The 19,109-nt window shown below is 39.1% G+C and overlaps 1 protein-coding gene across 6 annotated transcripts in view; it reads right to left on the reverse strand.

Annotated features, from left to right (window-relative positions):
* abca4a (ATP-binding cassette, sub-family A (ABC1), member 4a) overlaps window positions 1-19,109 on the reverse strand; it is a 60,649-nt gene that overhangs the window by 21,666 nt on the left and 19,874 nt on the right. For 5 of the 6 annotated variants that reach the window (XM_017310259.1, XM_017310257.1, XM_017310261.1 and 2 more), the window contains 4 exons: window positions 8,775-8,904; window positions 3,418-3,511; window positions 2,876-3,017; window positions 2,648-2,787 (listed from right to left, as the gene is read on the reverse strand). In XM_017310259.1, coding sequence (XP_017165748.1) covers window positions 2,648-2,787; window positions 2,876-3,017; window positions 3,418-3,511; window positions 8,775-8,840 — 442 coding nt within the window. In that variant the 5' untranslated portion in view covers window positions 8,841-8,904. Of the gene's footprint in view, window positions 1-2,647; window positions 2,788-2,875; window positions 3,018-3,417; window positions 3,512-8,774; window positions 8,905-15,262; window positions 15,546-19,109 lie in introns of those variants that run through there. The other variant, XM_017310260.1, reaches the window with a different exon arrangement.

Raw genomic sequence — 19,109 nt, forward strand, 5'->3', positions numbered from 1 at the left:
CGTACGACTCTCTGCTCATCCTTCCGAGCTTTGATTGCACCCTCTTAACGGAAACAAAAATGAACTGATCTGTAGGTTCATGACACGTTGTCACAATGAATACCCAATATGCCAACTCTACATACCGATGATGTTATCTTAAATGCAATGGTAAATAAAGACTGCAACAATTTGATATTATTTTTGAAACATGCAGTTTTTAAAGCTTAAGGTGGAACACCAAAAGCAAAATCACTTTTTTAAAATGGTGAATTGTTTGGCTTTCAATAAAGGGGCTGGTTCCTGGAAGAGGGAACGCATGAAGAAAAACAACTTCTAAATTGAGTATACTCACTGGACGGTCTTCTGATCACCAAGTGTTTTTAAAAAAAACCATTGGACGCTATTCACATCCGGGTTGTTTCTGAAAAGTGCTAAACTACTTTCTGTTCTATGTTTACATGAGCTCTACTGAGGATTTCAATGCAAACATGTTTTGGTAAGATGAGTTTTCTGCAATGCATATTATTATGATGTCGCACAAATAACGATTGTGTGGAAAATCACTTCATGCATCCTGTGAAGCACAGTGGAGGATCTGTGATGCTGCGGGCCTGTTTTCTTCCGCAGGAAGCCTAAACGGAACATGGACAAATTAAATTGAAATCTGTTGGCTAGTAAGAAACTCAAAAGGAGGTCATCATGGGGTCTTTCAAGAAGACACTGGTCTAGAATAAATGACCAAAGAAACACAAATTCTATTATATTTTTTCCCCCAAAAAAATGTAATAAAAGCTTTCTTCATTACAGTTAAATCCCTTGCAAGAGGGATGAACACCTCAGCCGGATGAGAGCGAACGACGAGATAATTTTATGCTACGCATTTACCAAAGTGTTCTCTGTTGATTAGCTGCCAAAAAGGAGAGGAGGTTTCCAAAAAAAATCGCCTTATTGTTACACTTCATCACTGAAAGAAACAATGATGCCGCACAGCAGGGGTCCCCACTCCTGCATGCCTACCCGTGCCATTTTCTTTTTTTGTGCGTGTTTTCTGCTTCCTGGGAGTCTAACTTGTGCTGCAGCTGATGATGAAGGGACCACATGAAATAATTCAATTACAGCTTTTGTAATTGTAATATGGGTACCACAGTCAATTATCTGGGTAGGGTAAGAAAGGTCCAATTCTGACAGATGTATTGTGGGAATGACTAGAATTAATTACATCGTCGGAAACGCAGCCTTCACCTTCTGAATTCTACTGATGACAATTATTATGCTCTTCATGACTGCAGGAGGTTTAGATGGCCAGGAAACAGAACATGCTTTGCACAAATGGCCACCTGGGTCTTCTTAATCAGCCCATGGTCAAAACAAAACAAAAAAGGAGAGAGAAGACGACACAATCACCTTTGCCATTTTAGCCTTTTTGATAGCACTTCACTCCCTTTCCTTCTTAATGATCTTTCGTGCTCCCGCCTCAGACGGCAAGTGCCATTAATTATGTCCAGGCTTAAATCTTTGATGGATTTAATCTTGTATATTACAAACCGGTGACCCCAAAATGCAAATGGCCCACAGGCCGCTTGTTGAGCAGCACAGCCCTCCCTTCCTCCCTACCTCTATTGGCTTTTTGCAAATTAGGTGCAGTATGAAAATCTGAATATCATCAGACTAAATGAGCCTAATGCAAAACAGCAGCTTATCAAGACAAACGATCTGTCAGTCTGCATAGCAAATTGCATCATAAATAATCACACACCATTGTTTTTAAGGGATAAAGGGGACTAACAAATCCTCCAACTTGTCATCCAAGTGAAGGGGATACTTTCCTTGATTGAGTGCAGGCATGACAAGGCTATTTTGGCTTTCTTTAATTTTTTTTTCTATGGTGCCACTGTGGCGTGAGTATACCAAATTTGACCTCACCCACAAGACCTGCTCTCCTCCAGAGATAGCTATAACATGAATAATCCATCCATCCATTTTCTTTACACCCTTGTCCCTTAGTGGAGTTGGGAGGAATGCTGGTGCCTATCTCCAACTAACGTTCCGGGCGAGAGGCGGGGTTCACCCTGGACAGGTCGCCAATCTGTCACAGGGACATATGTCCCTGTGAAAATCTGTTCCCCCTGTGTCGGGAGCGCGCATTGCGGCCAGAGAGGTGGATCCGGCGGATCTGACCATTTTCACGGCGCTTCTGATCGATTTCTCGGTAAAAACTACTCATATAATCATGTCAATGTTGTAACTTTCAGTTTAATCAGCAGCTATCAAAATAAAAATACATACATAAATAAACGAGGTCTTGTGTAGAGGTCTTTTTACGTTGTTTTGGGTTATTTTAAACGCGAAGAGAATCGATCTTTTTTTCAGCTTTTGTCTCGTAAGCGGGACAAATAAAAGTCAGTCAACAAACACAGGTTTCCAATACGAAATACGTAAACAATTGGAGAGCGTGGATGAACGAAACAACTTTAGTTTATCTCATGATGAACTATAAAATATTTATCTGACACAACTACAATCATAAGAATAAGATAAGAATATTTCCAAATATTAAATTTTATTATTGGTTATTATTTTATATCTTAATTCGAGCAAATGTGACGAGAGGTCATTGGTGAGGCGACGCCCTTGCGCCCTCTGTTGGCCAGTCGCCACTGCTTACCAGTCCGATTCCCTTTTCCGAGTCCCGCTTTAGACAGCACTGAAGTCCACTGGTCAACATCATCTGCCAGCAACTGCATCTTACTGAGAACAGACCTGTCTGCCAGCACAGACTGCAGCTCAATCAACATTCCAGCAATTCTAGCGAATTGAAAAGACACAGAAGATCTCAAATTGTTGAATCAAAAAGCCACACTAATATTGTAATGAATGTAATCCCAAAGCATACATGGAGTTGTTGAAGTTATTCACTTGGCCTGGTGTCTCCCCTGGCGTTGGGTGGCTCAAACATGGATTGTCGATGTTGCATATAATTCCTTGAAGCCAGGGCAGTACGCCAGCAGATGGCATGGCTTTGTTTGGATAGTGGCCTGAAAAGGGAAAAAAAAAAGCAAAATGAGATGAACACATGTTCTTTGATCACGCCTTACTGAAGGGCAACGGTTAGCGATTAAATGAGATCTCCTGATCAACTCTGGTCATACTATCCAGATGTCAGCATGTGACTTCACTTGGTGAATTACACGTGTGAGCTACGACTATATTTCTATGATTCATTCATATAAAGATGAGTTTCTTTTAACTTCACATCCAATTTGTTTGGACTGGTAGTTTGAGCTGTAATAGTAAGTGTTTATATTTATGTATTTATAACACGTTTCCCTCAGCAAAAAGTAGTTTCAATTAAAATCTCACTCATTAGAGAACAAATGTTCAAAGGAACAAAAATGCCAGACTATTTTATATGCAGGATAAACCTGTTGTACTTACATTGGTCTTTGTGAATTGGCTTATTGGTGGTCCTCACCCCCACCAGTATGAAGAAGAGAAACAGAGGCCAGACCAGCTCCACAACCAGCCGCACCTGCAACAAAGACATTTATTTCATTCAAATGCTTTGCTTATAAAATGCATCTTTAAAAGTCATGCCAGCTGAAGTAATTTGCATTGTGTTCTCAGCAGTCAACTCTGAATCTCCACAAAGCAAAAGATAAAAATTCTCAGTGCGCTTCGACTCTGTTAGAAAGGTCAAAAGAAAATTAAGCCATACTGTAAATGAAAACCTTAACCGTTTTTTTTTTTTGGAAAATCTGGTCATTTACCTGTTGAACTAAAGCTAGAGAAAAAAACATGGCAACCTGTTAAAGTAAGCACGGTAACTAGCAACCAAAACAGAGCTTTCATAGAAGATCTGTTTTTGGTCAATTTGTGCACAGAGAACATTTTTCTTCCTAAATTGATATTTTTTCTGTTAGACAGAAATGCTGAAGACAGTCACTGTATTTTATTTACTTATTTTTATCATTTTTATACACACAGCAAAAGTAAAAACAGAAAACAATATCACCTTTTGACCTTTTCACAACATTATATTGTCTAACAGATATTACTGCTACACATATTTACAACAAAATGTTGAAGTTTCAGCTCAGTTCATGACTCTACATCAGCATTCCTCGATTTACTCCAACTATTACTCCAAGCACAAGATTGAGAGAGCCATTTCTGCCAGTAACTCCCTAAACTGAAGCTATCACACACTCCTTATCATCTCCTTGCCACACTCAATCCTCTCCTGGAAAAAAAAAAAAACAAGTGTCAACCACTTCTTTGCGTTAATACAACCACTTCTCGCCACCTTCCAGGGAGAGTCCCGAGTGGCGTGTCAGGCTTTTTATTTCAACACCAGAGGAAGGTGTAAGAAGACAAACCAACAAAGCACAAAGGGTGACCTCAAGGCTTTGCTTTGTCATATTTTTCCCTCAGGACCAAACACACTTATTGTACTAATTGATTAGCTGCTTCAAGTGGAACAAGGAGACATGACTAATATCCAGTGACAAAGAAAATGCTACATATTTGGATTTAATGAATATACATATAATTTTAGCTGCAGGAGTCATTGCTGATGTTTTGTTAAAACAAAAAATGTGATAATTTTTGTTTATAAGTCATTTTATTGAGCCATTATTTTTTTGTTTAAATATTAACACAGACATAACATATTGTAATTCACACTTTTCTATATAAACAGATTATATAAGCGACAATAGCATGCAAATTTCATCAACTTGGACTGAAACAACATAATGAAGCAGTCCATGATGGATCTTCATCTGGTATTTTGCATTGCTTACCACATCACCACACACCACTCCCACTGTCGTGTGTAATCATTCTCTTAGACCTAACCTCGGCTGACCTATTCTGCCAACACACACGCGCATCAGCTCAGGTGAAGCGACCTGGTTAGACCACTCAGATGGTTGCATCTGATGACATTAATGGAAATAATAAGCAATGACAACTGTTTTAGTCCTGATAGGTGAACCAAATGGAGTCTGACCTGGAAAAAACAATCTCAATTCGGAGCATTGGCTAAATTACAGACTAGACAAGAATTGTGTAGTTTTGCATAGAGAGCTATGAAGAGAAACTTCTTAAAACTTTGTTTCAAGTGACGCTGCAACTCTGCCGAGAGCAGGCATTATCCTAATGTATTCTGAACAGAGGAAGAATGGACGGTGAACGCAGATCCCTGAGACTCTCTCAGTGTCTGGCTCCCCAGGCGTTTTGCCATTGGACACCAGAGTCTTTGTGAATAGATAATCTCTTCCTAAGAAATTATGCTGAATACTGGACCATAAAAATCAGTTTCATGCCTGTTATAAAATCCTAAAATGCTTGGTGAGGCATTCATATAATTGGTCATTAACCTCCACAAGCCCTCCACAAGCACCATTGTCCTTGCTAACTCCCACTGGTTTTCCCTAATAATAATATTTCATGTTGACGTTGGCTAAATATCCCCCAGTCTGAAGCATAAAGCCGCCACTGTCTGCTTATGCATCATTGGGGTGAAGCATCCCACAACCCACCTTTCCCCTCCCAAATTTTTTTTAATACCCACATGTTTCTCTGCAAGGCTGATAGATTTACGCAGGCTGCAAAAACGTGAAACTACAAGTCTGCCTTCAGCATTTCTTTAGAGGTATGTTTTCATAACTTGCTTACCGTCTTCACTTTTTATATTTTATTGAACTCAGACAACAGAAACACTGCTGTGCTCGAGCCTCCTGACAAAACAAGCTCATGGCAGCGAGTCCTGTCATCACTGCACGGAACAAATCAAACACTCCGCAGCTCTCAGTAATAGTAATACCAGCCCAGAAATCAAATAAGTCTCGCTAGATTCCTCGATTACCTATTTGGGTACTTTAAAGGTTACTTGGGTTAAGTGTTAGCAAGACGAGATGCGTCAGCTGAAATCAAAGGCTGCCGTAGCGTGTGTTATTGACTTATCAAATGTGATGTGGTGGCGGTGCAAGTAAGAATTGGCAAAGGAGTATTTTTTCTTTTTTTTTTTTTAAACCATCTGTCCCACTGTTTTATTTAAAACCCCTTAACTGTCACCCTCAAAACACTTACATGCAAGTAAACGTGTCCAAGAGGACACCATTGTCCTCATGACAGTTAAGAAGCTAAAAACATCATGCTTAAAAGTAAATGTATATCTTAAGTGCATACTTGTGAAGATGCACAACGGCAGTTGGCAGACTACCATCTTTCAGTAAGTAAAGCCTGTGTTCAAATCCCAGCCTGCGGTCTTTTCTACACGCAGCTTACATTCTCTAACTGTGCATGTGTAGGTTCTCTCCAGGTACTCCAGCTTCACCCCACAGTCAAAAAACATGACTGTTGGGTTAATTGGTCTCTCTAAATTGCCCTTACATGCAAGTGTGTGCGTGCATGGTTGTTTGTTCTGTAAATGTCTGTGTTGCCCTGCGATGGTCTGTAGATGTGTCCAGATTGCTTTCCAACCCTCCTCCTAATTTTCATACCTATGCAACTTGGTTAATTTCCGAAAAAAAAAAAAAAAAAAAAAAAAAACCCCATCAATGCTGAGGATCGGTTAGCATAAACAAAGAAGCGATTCTGTATTCACTTTGACTACCAAATTTATTTGCTATAAATTAGATATACTAATGTAGTGTTCCATATAGTACATATAGTTTATTGTTTGGAATATTTGATACTATTTACATAGATTTTTATCAACAGCTAAGAGGAAGTAGTTAAATAAGCTCATCACTCAGCAAAATATCCTGGTTGTATAGAATATGCCTCTGTGAGATGCATAAGTGAAGACTCTGTAAAGACATACTTAACTGATTAAAGATTTTAAGAAATCCAAATTTACAGATTAAGCAATCCCAAAATTAGAAATTAAGAGAACCAAAATTTTAAGAACAGTCAGGAGAACAAAGGCAATAAAATTCGCCCCCCTGAAACTAGAGTTTCTGCCTTTTATATGGGTGCAGGGAGCACACCAATAGCTTCCAATACTTGGCATTATTGCTTGTGTACCCTTTAAAAACCTGCAGAGTGATCTTCACGGGAATCAATCTCCATATATGGCAGCACAACATGTGGAATGTGTACGTTGCTCTAAGCGCTCTGGCAATTATGAAAAAAAATTTAAATGACAACTGTACTTTTCTCTCAGAAGCTGTGAGGTGCCATGCTACAGTATGCTAACTTCCTGTAGCATTGAAATTGACTTCAAGAATTTTCAGATTTGGTGACTTTAGGTTGGTGAACGCGGAGTGCACTTTTACTGTGTGGTAAAACAAAACAATGGCAGTGGAAAGACACACAATTTTAGTGTTAAAAATACACCTTACACTTTAATGCGCCATTAAATAACATGATGCACAATAAAAAATTAACACAGTGAAAGGAAATACATTTCAGCTAAAAGTGCACTTACGTGGTGTTATGGAACAACAGAATGTCATATAATTTAACAATATCAAAGAGTTAAAATGTTAATTATTTTCAAAGTATAACTTTAACCCAGAATCTGTGAGAATTATAGGAACTCAGAAAAGGAGTTGAATTTAACACAGTTTTCTGTGCAGTGAGTTCACTTCTGTGCAAGGATGCTTCAGTGCAGTTGATGAGGTCGATGGAGCCACCCTGCCTGTTTTGGCAGGGTTGTGGAACTGGCAAGGTTCTGTGCAAGAATTTTTTTTTTTTTCTGAAAAAAAATGTTAACATTTTAACAGAAATGAGCTGGACTGTTAATTAAGTGCGAGCTTGACTCACACATCTCTGTCTCTCTAAACATAGATATGTCAGAGACTAATATTCTAGATACAGACTACACAAGAATTGGAAAATCTACTTATTTCAGAGTGCAGAAAGTGATAAAATGTCACATCAATAAAATAATAATAGCCATTTAAGAAACAGGGATATTTTTCTGACAGAAATTGTCAGCGTGGTTCTTTGCGGGATGCCTTTGAACACAGGAACCTCTAACGGCATTAGAAATGCTGCATGGCAGATGGAGTTCCAGTTAAAGCATTTAAAGCAAATGAAGTGAAATTAGCTGAAATGCTCAAACCTTTAAGTTGTCATGTTGTGACTTCTTAAAGTGCTAACAATTAAGCTAAAGCACTGAAAGCAGTATAGCTGTCGTCGGACTAATGAACAACAAAAGCCATTTATATCCTACAGGAGTGCCACAAATTATTGATGTTATTGTAGCTGTTATAGTTGTTAAGGTGTATATGAAAGGACTACCATCAAAGAAAACGTCAGAAAATATGTTTTATTGGTGAAAAAGTTAATTAAAAACTGCAAATTTTATTTTTATAACGTCCCCTTTTAGGTAGCAAGTGTAGTCTCTGAGAAGAAAGACTTTCTGCCCTTCAAACAAAGCCTTTTAAAGTCCCTATCCGTTCCCACCGAGCCTAACACTGGCTTTGTTAGAAGTAAAATACAGGCAATGTGACATAACGGGTAGAAGAGATAGATCATCAAAAATTGAAGGTGACACTCTGAATTGGCTGGCATTAAGATAAGATTGTTCTCATTCTCCAGAGAGGGAGTTAAAGGCAGCTTACTTCTATAGGAGACGATTTTTGTTGTAAATCCCTGCCTATTACCGTTCCTCTCCATGAATAACTTAGCTGTCCTTGATAACACAAGTCTGGGACCACATCCTCATTTTCCCCCTATTGCTGACCAATTCTGGCAGATACACGTTGATTTGCAGGAAAAAAGAACACAAAAAAAAAAAAAAAAAGAAGAAAGGGAAAGGCTGGTGAGCATGAGTATACCTTTTGCCTCTTCCGGAGAGTGAAGTTCTTCCACAGGAGCAGAGAGAACTGCGTCAGGAGACCCATTATGGCTTTTCCTGGCAATATCTTGCCAATGTGTCGCGATGGCAACTGGCCCACTTAATAAACCCTAGAGGGAATAAAAAAAGGCAGAGTTTGGTTTTAATACAGCGAAGCAATACATCTTGAGGGAATGCCACTAATCACTCACTTCCCCAAGCCTTGGGGCTTATGGCGCAGCACCTGTTCGAAGAATTATTATCACCTACGCTCAGCAAATCTCAAGACGGCCAACGTCTCAGCATGTGGAGATTACACAGTTTGCCTCCACAGCACAAGACTTTTTTTTTTTTTTTTTTTTACAAACATCATGGAACTGAAAGATGATATGACACATATTAGGGCTAAAAGAAATTTCTTCTTTCAGCACATGGCGTAGTCTTCGTCTCAGAGACTTCTGTCTTCCCGACTGTCAATTATTCAGCTTAAAAGACTATAGAGAACAATAAAAGTAGAGAAAAAAAAATAGGTTTTAACAGCTTCATCACTTTTCATAGTAACAAAAGACTGGTGTAAAATATTTATTGCATATTTTACAGGCTACTCAACCCTGATTACACAGCTAATAAACAAATATGTCTGCTGTGCTATTTTTATGTGGCTACATCAAGAATGACCTTTATTAAAGCTCCACAAGTGAGTGTCTTTCCACTAACTTCACTTGGCTTGTTAGTATGAAATAAGGCATAGGTTTATTAAAACAGGAATTTGGCTCCGTTGCTATTTTCAATGGACTACTAGAGCCCTCCTTCTTCCACCGTAAGGGAAACCAAACTTAAACCCAACATGGGTATGATGAAGTAAATTCTGCAACAATCGTGCAAAGTTACAACATTATGTACCTTGACAGAAATATTAAGAACTAAGACAGGCATGGAATCCTGATCAAAACCACTGATCACGTCAGGACCTTCCAATAACAAACCCAAACTGGTGTACAACCTCCAATAAGAACATCCACCAGAGTTTAGTGCTGATGACGCTAGTAAACCCATACTTTGACAATTTAATTTTTGTATACTTTCACCATTTTGTGGTTTTTCATAGATTCTACGATAACAAAAATAAAAAAATACAAAGTAAGGGAACAAATTGTACTTTTTGCAACAGTCTGCTGGTAGCCTAAGATCCAATTTGTAACAAATTGATTATTTGTCGAGTTCTTTGCCAACACATCATATTCATCTCTCCAGGGATCTTTTTGTGGTTGAATAATTTATAAGTAAGTTTTACAGTACAATAATGATGTGAAAACAAGATGAAAAAAGGAATCTTAAAACCTAAGAATAAACCCACAACAGAGGAAGCAAAACATAAAAATAAGGAATGACTCAAGACGGTGGCAAAGCAGTGTTCTCCATAAGTTGTATCCCATTCAATAAATCAGGATTTGGAGCAGCAGTGTCCAGCTCCAGTTCTCAAGGGCTGGTGTTCTGCCCGTTTGAGGAGGTAGATGTGTCTCTCCCTCCTCAGCATGTCAATGTTCTGCAGAGGCCTGATAATGAACCATCATTTGATTAATATGAGCCAGGTGAAGTACTAATGCTCCAGTTGTAGACAGAACCGGAAAGTTCTGACTTCCCAGTCAGGAAAAATTGACTGGAATGCTCTACCAAGTCTGACTTCGAGCAACTCAGACTTTACAATATGGCTGCTACTTCTCACACAAACAGTAGTAGGCTGTGGCGGAAATATGCTTATTTCATAAAACGCATGTAAGAGTGTGTCTAAAATCAATGTTGCATGTTGCTCGTGCAGCTATGCTGAACAAATTAAACTGGTTTATATATGGAAAGTAAAGCTGGATGTTCATAAGAGGTACTGTAAACAACGTTCATGGACATCGAAATGTTGAAATTCCGACTTCCTAACTGGAATATCGTTACATCGAGTGTGACGTCAAGCCCAGCTCCGGTTTCCCCCTTCCGAGGTAACTGGAATGTGGCAGAAATATGCAGGATACTGGACCTTGATGATTGACTTTGGACACCACTGATTTAGGAAGACCAATTATGTTCTGACATATGTTGAAAACATTTTTTTACTTTTAAGGTTTAATGTTCTGAACTGTGACTGCGGGGTGGAGCAGGTAGAGGCCTTGGACTTTATAACCTGAGAGCTGGCTAGTGCTAAATTAATCGATGCCGGTTGAACTGAATTATTTCTCCACTGCTCTTGTTCAAAACTCATATTTTAACAAGTCACCAGAGGCTGAAAAATCCAATTCCCTACCATCAGAGTGGTTTTATTTGTAGTGTTTATTATGTGTTCCTGCCCCCTCGGTCCCTGATATTTCTTTGTCTCCTGAAGGGGATGGTTATGGAACTCTACAAGGACAAAAAAATAAAAAATACATTAAAAAAAACCAACACAAAAATGAAAAGGGTGAGTCATTAAACCGAGGCTGAGCATACATGCGTGAAAACTCAACTCCTTCAACCATCTTGTATAATTAAGTGCAGCATTCTACCGCAGAGTTTGAGGCTCATCTTTTGAAACATGCAACGGACAAGATGGGAACAGCTCGGTACCACCTCCACTCAGAAATCACGTCAACCGTGAAGGGTAAACAACATCTCTGGGAATTTACTGAAGCTGCGCGTCAAAAAATGTGCATGTCAGGCGTTGCTTATATCTGAAGGAAAAAAATATATATTTTCCTCCCAGTTTTGTGATGTGGGTGAGAGTCGTAGGAAAAAAAAAAAAAAAAAAAAAGCTAAATTCAATGACTTGCTCCTAGTTGAAAAGGGCTACGATTGTGATGGGAAAACAAGAAATCTACATGTCGAGCAGTTTTCCAGAACTTGATTTTAATCTACGACTTTCTCCTTTTCAAATTAAGTTTGAAGAGACAGTTGCTATTTGGCACTTGTATCAGCTTATTACTGTATCAGTTCCAGAAAAAGCCAAGCTGAAATGAAAGCAGGAAAAACCATTCCTGTATAAAAAAAGAAAGTAAACTATGGGGGAAAATATAAGTGGTGATGCATTCCTGACATTTGGGAACTGAAGAGTGAAGTACATTATTTCAGCCTGCAGGATAATCGAAAGGAAAAACAGATATTTGTCATAGAGCGTGAGAGCAGAGGACAGCGAAGAATGACAGCAGACATCACTTACAAGATGGGTCGCCATGGCCCTCTGAAGAGCATAATGGTCCCTGTGCTTCTTTGTTCAATCTGTCTTTTTTTTGTGTGTCTGCCTCCACCTCCGTCTTATGATCAGTGCAATTTTCACAACAATACAAAAATTCTAGACAGTAAAAGCGGTGTCCAAAAAAGGTAAACATGTCTGCTGACAGGTGATAAGGTTGTATTTGGGCTCCTATACCATACCACATAGGTGTCAATATACATTGGTATCGAAAGCAGGAGAAACAAAAATAAAAAAAAGATGTTAATACTTTTTTTCAGATAAAGTTCAATAAAATTTGTAGTGGTTCTCATTTGAAGTCGTACTTTTCTGTGGTATAGGAATATACCTTGATATAGGTCAAAAAAGCAAAACCAAAATCTGGTTTCAAAATACTCTACTAAAGAGGTAAATTTAAAACAGTCAAATATTTTCCATTTTTAGAAAATACATAAATACAAAAATACATTCATTTAAAAATTCTGTAAAGCACGTGAGAATCAAAGGTACATTCGGCTTCCTGTTGGATGACAGATGTTACTCTCCCACGTTAACAGTTTTACAACAGTTCCAACAACAACCAAACTCTCCAGTCTTAAAGGAAGAGTTGCTGCAGCGCTGCCGTACTGCCAGCTGGAGCTCTACTAGATCCTGTTAGTTCAGATGAAGAACATGAGTTCATAGAAAATTATATTTATCCTTCTCCCATTATTCTTGTGCAAATTTATTACCTCAACATATCAACAGACATCAAGCATGACTGAATTTTCCAGTTTCTCTACAAAAAATAAAAATAAAAGGAATGCTGTAAGATATGATTTTCCTCTGGTGGCCCATCAGCAGCCCCGTCCTTCAGCTCTACAGCGCTGTGGGCCACTCCAACCTCTGAGTTTCTGCAGCATAATCACCCGCCTGTGGCAGCTGTGAAAACCTCCTTTGTATCGTTGCATTGCCTTTTTACTGCAGCGCTGCACCTTAAGCTATCAGCCCCCCCTGTTCTCCCTTCAGGCACGTCTCATGCCTCCACCAAGCTGTCAGTAGGAGAGAGTTTACTGACCCCAAGATGAGACTTAATTTTCATTTGGAGCCCCCCAAACTGAATTCTCAGCAAAGAAAGCCGAGAGTTTCTGGATAATATAAGCACCTTTTCCCTTCTCCATTTATATTCAGAGATCACAGCCACAGACTGTAACACGCACCTCTAAAAAAAAAAAAAAAAAAAAGGCAGAACAATGCAATGCGCAACAATAGATTTAATGCTGTGAAATCAACTAACCTGCCACGTGTCTCTCAGAGCACAATTATTCTAGTGCCAAGATGATTTTACTGTTCCAGTTCACATTCTGAGGATAGCAGTGTCCTTGTCAGAAAATAAGCATGTACACACTGCAAACAGTGTTGCACATAATGAAGAAAAGCCCCTTTCCACGGCTATTCATTTTCTCGACAGACTGACTCAGACGCGCACCCGTAATTACTTATTTGGGTTGAGAGTTATGCCACGCTTGAGAGGACAATGTGGCCAAATTGTGCTGCTGCACCCTGGTGTTACGGACCTCAACAAGAGGTTGTGCTGACGTTAAATTTGAAAAAAAATTTTTTTTTTTGTCCTTTAGGTGTAAGAATAGAAAGCAACTGTTGTTGAATAGGTGCTTAACACAGCTCAAGTCTGGCTGAAGGTAAAATAATGCTTTAAACACACGTCCTGATAATTCAGTTTGGAGGTCAAATGGTTTGACCCCTTTGATTTAGTCAAATAAGTTAAGCTTCATATTTTGACCTCTGATTCGAAGGTATGTACTGTATATAGGGCATTAGAATGTGCAAGAGTGAGACGGGTGAAAATTCTTTGATTTACAATGTGCGACAAAGCATTGTTAAAATGTATTTGAGCCAAAGAATGTCAAAAGTTAGTCCCCCAAAATATTGACAATAATAACATAATGATTGCAGTCAAAAGAATTTATGGAATACCGCAAGTCAAAGTAAATGACATGATAAAAAAAAGTGATAAACAGAAAATAAAACTCTTTATAATAAGATAACAGGTCAGTTTCTAAACCCGTTGCCCTCTGACCAGAGTGTAGCCACTGCTACTTCAAGGACAATCCATCTTGTAAAAAGCTTACGTCATCTGAAACAGATTTGTTGAACGTGACAAGGAGTTCCAACGGCCTCCACAGTCACCAGAATTCAACTCAACGGTGTACCTTTAGGATGCGACGAAATGGACATATCACGTCAGAAAGTGCAGCTGAAAAATCTGTTGCAACTCAGTGATGCCGTCATGTCCATACAACCAACCATCTCTGAGGAACGGTTCCAACATCCAGCAAAATAAAAGGTGGGAGTGGTACCTAATAGACAGGACGAGTGATACAATCGTTTTTCTTTTTTTGTTCTTTATTCTACATTACAAGCTGCCTGCTTTATTACGTGAGCAAGTGGCATTCCCGGAAAGGAAAGACTATTCAGTTGTCCTTCCAAGAGCAGTAAAATACTGTCATAATGTTACAGTACAATTACAGCAGGTCATTGCCCTGCAGGGCATTTCTGCAGGTTATTTTCACTGGAGAATATGTTGAGTATCTGAAAATTGTGCCACACGGAGCAAAGCTGTCAGTCACATCTTTCTGCTAATTGCTCCTTCATTAGAAATGAATCAACGTGATGGCTAAAATATTATGGGATAAATCTTTGGAGTTAGTGAATCATTACTGCATGTCAGTCACAGACATGCGTTTGGTATATATGTGCGGTGCAAAGGTATACACACCTCTCGGCTTCCACTTAAAGCAGTAAATGATTGAAGTATATAACTCAACAGGGGGTCAAAGCTCACAGCGCTTCCAGATTAGCAAACAAGCTCTCTGTGAAATTTCAAATACACTCGCATTCAAAATCCGACGCTCAATAAACAGTAACTTTCTCATTTCTGGTGATTTTTTTTTTTGGTGAAAATTACGCATCGCTTTATTTTTCCTTGTTTTCGCCGCCTTCTTTTTGTTTTTTCCTTTTTGTACAGCAGTAGCCCGCAGACCAGTTTAATAAACGTTTTCCAATGCAATAAGCAGTTCTCAAGGCAGTCTATTTGATCCCGCTCCAGTCTAGACGGGAGGGAAGGAAACACACATACAGCTACTACGAGCCCAGAGCCTGAGCGCGCCTCAGGAGTACAGGAGCGAGCTACAAAAAACAAAACAACAACAGCAGCCAGACCAAAGACGGCATCACAGGAGGCCTGGCTGCAGAACACGTGTCCTGTTAGAGAAAACAAACTGTCAGAAACAACTTACCTCCAAGCTGTGCGGTCTTTACCCATCAGCACATCCTAGGGCTTCTACGGATGGAGTAGTTTTTACCTGCCGGGGCCTCTTATGCCTCACCTAAGAGAGAACTACCTCTCTCTTATTTCTCACTCACATGCCGTCCTCCTGTGTCTGCCGTCCTCTTTCACCCACAGTCATAAAATATGCAAATGGCCTCGGCAGAGAACACTGTGGTGACAGTAGCCACGGCAATGCTCCAACCAGGAAGCACACAAGAGTCGTACATTACACAGAAAATTCCCTAAAGCTTAGTCCCGCAGCAGACTGTGTTTGTCAGCTTCTTGTTTCTGACTGAGCGAGGAAGGGCAAACAGGAGCACTGACCTGCGTTTCATTCGCCTTGTGTGTCTCAGTTTGGGATTTAGTCACCTGCCTGTTGACTTGGCTGTTCCTGAACTAATTAGTCTGAATTAATCCTCTTCTTTTAATAAATAAAACATTAGTCAGAGAGGTTAGAGACCAGATGGGACCGGAAGAAGTTCATCTATTTGTTCATTTGTTTACTGAGGGACGAGGCCAAGATGCACGTGTTGATGATATTGTCGATGCTCAGCCGAATGCATCACATGGGGGAGAGCAGCTAAGTGCATCGACCGTAGGCTTTTATAGCAACAATATAATTTGGTAACAAGGGGGCTAAGAGTTTATTATTCAGGATGATAAAGAATAATACCAAAGGTGCACTGGGAGGATATAATTATGTAGATGAGATGGGTGTTTGCTGAAAGCGAAGACGAGTAATGAAAAGAGAAACCTCACACTGGATGATGCTTCTGTCATGTTAAAACAGTTACAGATGTTGGTATCGTGCCGTTTTCATTTCACCTTAATAGGCGCCACGTTCCACCGTATGACATTCATATCTCTAACATGCAGTTACTCAAACTGGCATACCTCCAATAGCAAAGCTGGACTTTGACTAGGCCTTTCTAACACAATATGTTTAAATCTAAACCACGTTGTATCTCTATATGTTGAGGGTCATTTTTGAGTCAATAGCTCTTTCAAAATTTGAACTCTAAAGACGCATCAGTGGATATGCAATAACGTAGGCACAATGCTTTGAAAAGGTATTTTCCTCCCTGTAGATTTTAAACTAATTTGAAAACTGCAGGTACAGAATACAGTTTCCAAGTGATGGTTTCATTTATGGATGGAAGAAAGGTATACGTTCCAACTTGGTCATATGCAAATGCTATTACCCCTTAGCTTTTGGAAAGCTGAGTTAAATGTTACGTTCCACATTCTTGTCAAATCTGCAGAATCAAGAAATTACTTCCAGGGAACCTTTTTGAAAAAAAAGGTTTAAGATCTCAAAAAGCAACACACCATGCCCCGATCTGGAAATTAGCCTAAAATAAAAATAATTATGACTTTACAAAGACTTTGTACAACCACATGCATCCAAAAACATCACAATGAACAGATAAAGTCTAAAAGCAATCAAATATACAAAGTTGTTTTTCATGACTCTTGCCAAATAGTCACCTTTAATGCTCCTTTCAAAGAAGCTAAGTTTTCCAGTGCTTGCAATCACTCAGGGGTCAGTGTGACTTGTACTTCAGGTGCGGGCCCATACTCAATTAGTTACACACATTTGAGCTCATGGAGCCCAGGTGAAAGACTGACTTCTCAAAAGTAATTGCTTCAGCTAATGAAGTGCTGCTGCTGGAACGTGCCAGTGCTGTGGAGTACGTCTGTCGTTCCCAGGTCAGTAAACCTTTTTATTCTGCCATATACACAGAAAAAAAAAAAGATTGCCACTTTCAAAGGACAATGTGAACAGAAGTTTGCCTAATGCACTCAGTAAGTAAGGGAAACTAGCGAAAATCCATCAGAAAAGCAGATTTTCCTCCTGGCAAACACTTCATTAGCTGGTTTTCACCTTTAAGGAGTTCATCATCTATAAATCATGTACTCTCTCTGGGACTTCTACATTGAGTAATTGGGAGAGCCATTTCCTATTCTGAAATGGAAAGCAGTGATTGAAATAATTTGTAAACTGTGCGGATTAAAGTGTCCAGGAGAAAGATTAGCAAAAGTAAAACTAATAGGGCATTTTGGATAAAACCCCCGAATGTAACCAGTAAAAGACAGATTAATTAAACAAAGCCGGATGAAATGTTCTCTCCAGTCTTGGCTTGTTCCGAGCTGTACTTTAATCACGTTGTGAGAAGACTCCCCAATGGAGCCCTTTAACACTTTATTCCACTCCTCTGCTCACACAAGTACCAATGTTTCCTGTGATTTACAGTGACATTATCTTCTAGACAACAATGGAGGAACAGTAAAAACATTTTGTAGCCTACAGTGTTTTATTGGCATAGTGAAGGGAAAAAAAAAGAAAAGTTAGCACAGAATGACTTATTTGCAACAAAGTTTGAGTTGGAGGCTTTGCATCATTAGGCTCATGTGCGTGTGCGTGTGTGGCTTTGTATTTTATACATTGTAAAGACCATTTTTCAAACACGCTACATTGTGGGGACCAAAGTATTTTTTTTGGGTTTAGGAGTTGGGTTTAGAGCCAAGGTGTGAATTGAGTTTATGTTTGGTATATAATGGAAATGGTTAGGTTTAGGGTTAGGACAACAGAAAAGAATAAAAAGCAAATGGAAGCCACTTCAAAGTCCTTGTTAAGGCAGAAAGACACCATCTCTGTGTGAGTGTCCTTGTCATTGCCTGGACATTGACTGCAGTTCTAAACTCTTGAAAGTTACAGTGAGAGAAATTGGATCTTGAAGTGGAAAGACAATAATGGTCAAGAGTTCCTTGTAAGATTTACAGTTGAGTCAAACAAATAAATACAAATTTCAAAGATTTGTGCTGGAGTCCAGGAGAGTTTGCATAGAGCTTTTAGACAAATCTGGAAATAACAGGTAGTTTTAGCAACGGTCACAAAACACCAGTGAACCTCATCTCACAAGGCTCCACTGATGAAGAAAATAAAATGCTGAAGAATGTTGGAACATGTTTACGGTTTTCTGCAGAGGAATTGGACAAGCCAATGAAATGAAAAAAAATTCATGTGCGTTTCAATGAGGCTCATTTGTCAGATTGAAAGGTTTTAACTGATTCACCGGCGTGCTAAGACCTTAGAAATGACTTTGTAACCCTTTCCAGATAATGTCAGTGACCTTGTTTTTAATACTATGTTCTAGCCAATATCGGGCATCTCCTTCGAACCGTTTATATTAATATTCATTCATCTTGCTGAGTATAACAATATTTTTATTAGTTGTAGCTGTGCTAACAATCAGTCACTTGTGAATTATTCTACTCAGCAATTATGCTAATCTGATTCTTCTGTCAGATAAATTTACGGACACTGAAAATATGAGAAGCGCTGCAGAATTACAGCCGGTTCTGTGGCTTTCACTTTTTTTCTTAGCAAGTGAAAATTCATCCTGAAGGAGAGAAAAGCAGAAAACTTGAGGGAAAACAAATAATGGCTTTCCTCAACAGATATTGTAGCGTGATTCTGACTGCTGGCTCTGGTTAACATTGCATTTGTTTTGACGTCAGCCAACATAGCCCACACATACTGTGAAGAGGGAGGTGTTTTTTTTTAACTTGGGTAGTCTGTTTTGACATTAATGCTACATAGCCTGCAGAGAGAACATAGTGCAGAGAAAAAAAACAAAAAACCGCAGAGCTATTTACACATGCCAATTAGACCAAAGAAGAAGCAGCAGCTTTGAGGTACTTCTGTGATAAATTTGTAAGATTCAAAAGGTTAAATTGGTTCATTTCTTAGTGTATATGAATACAAAGGTTCCATCCATCCATCCATCCATCCATTTTCTTCCGCTTATCCG

The sequence above is a fragment of the Poecilia reticulata genome, linkage group LG18, assembly GCF_000633615.1.
Source record: "Poecilia reticulata strain Guanapo linkage group LG18, Guppy_female_1.0+MT, whole genome shotgun sequence".
Classification (NCBI taxonomy): domain Eukaryota; kingdom Metazoa; phylum Chordata; class Actinopteri; order Cyprinodontiformes; family Poeciliidae; genus Poecilia; species Poecilia reticulata.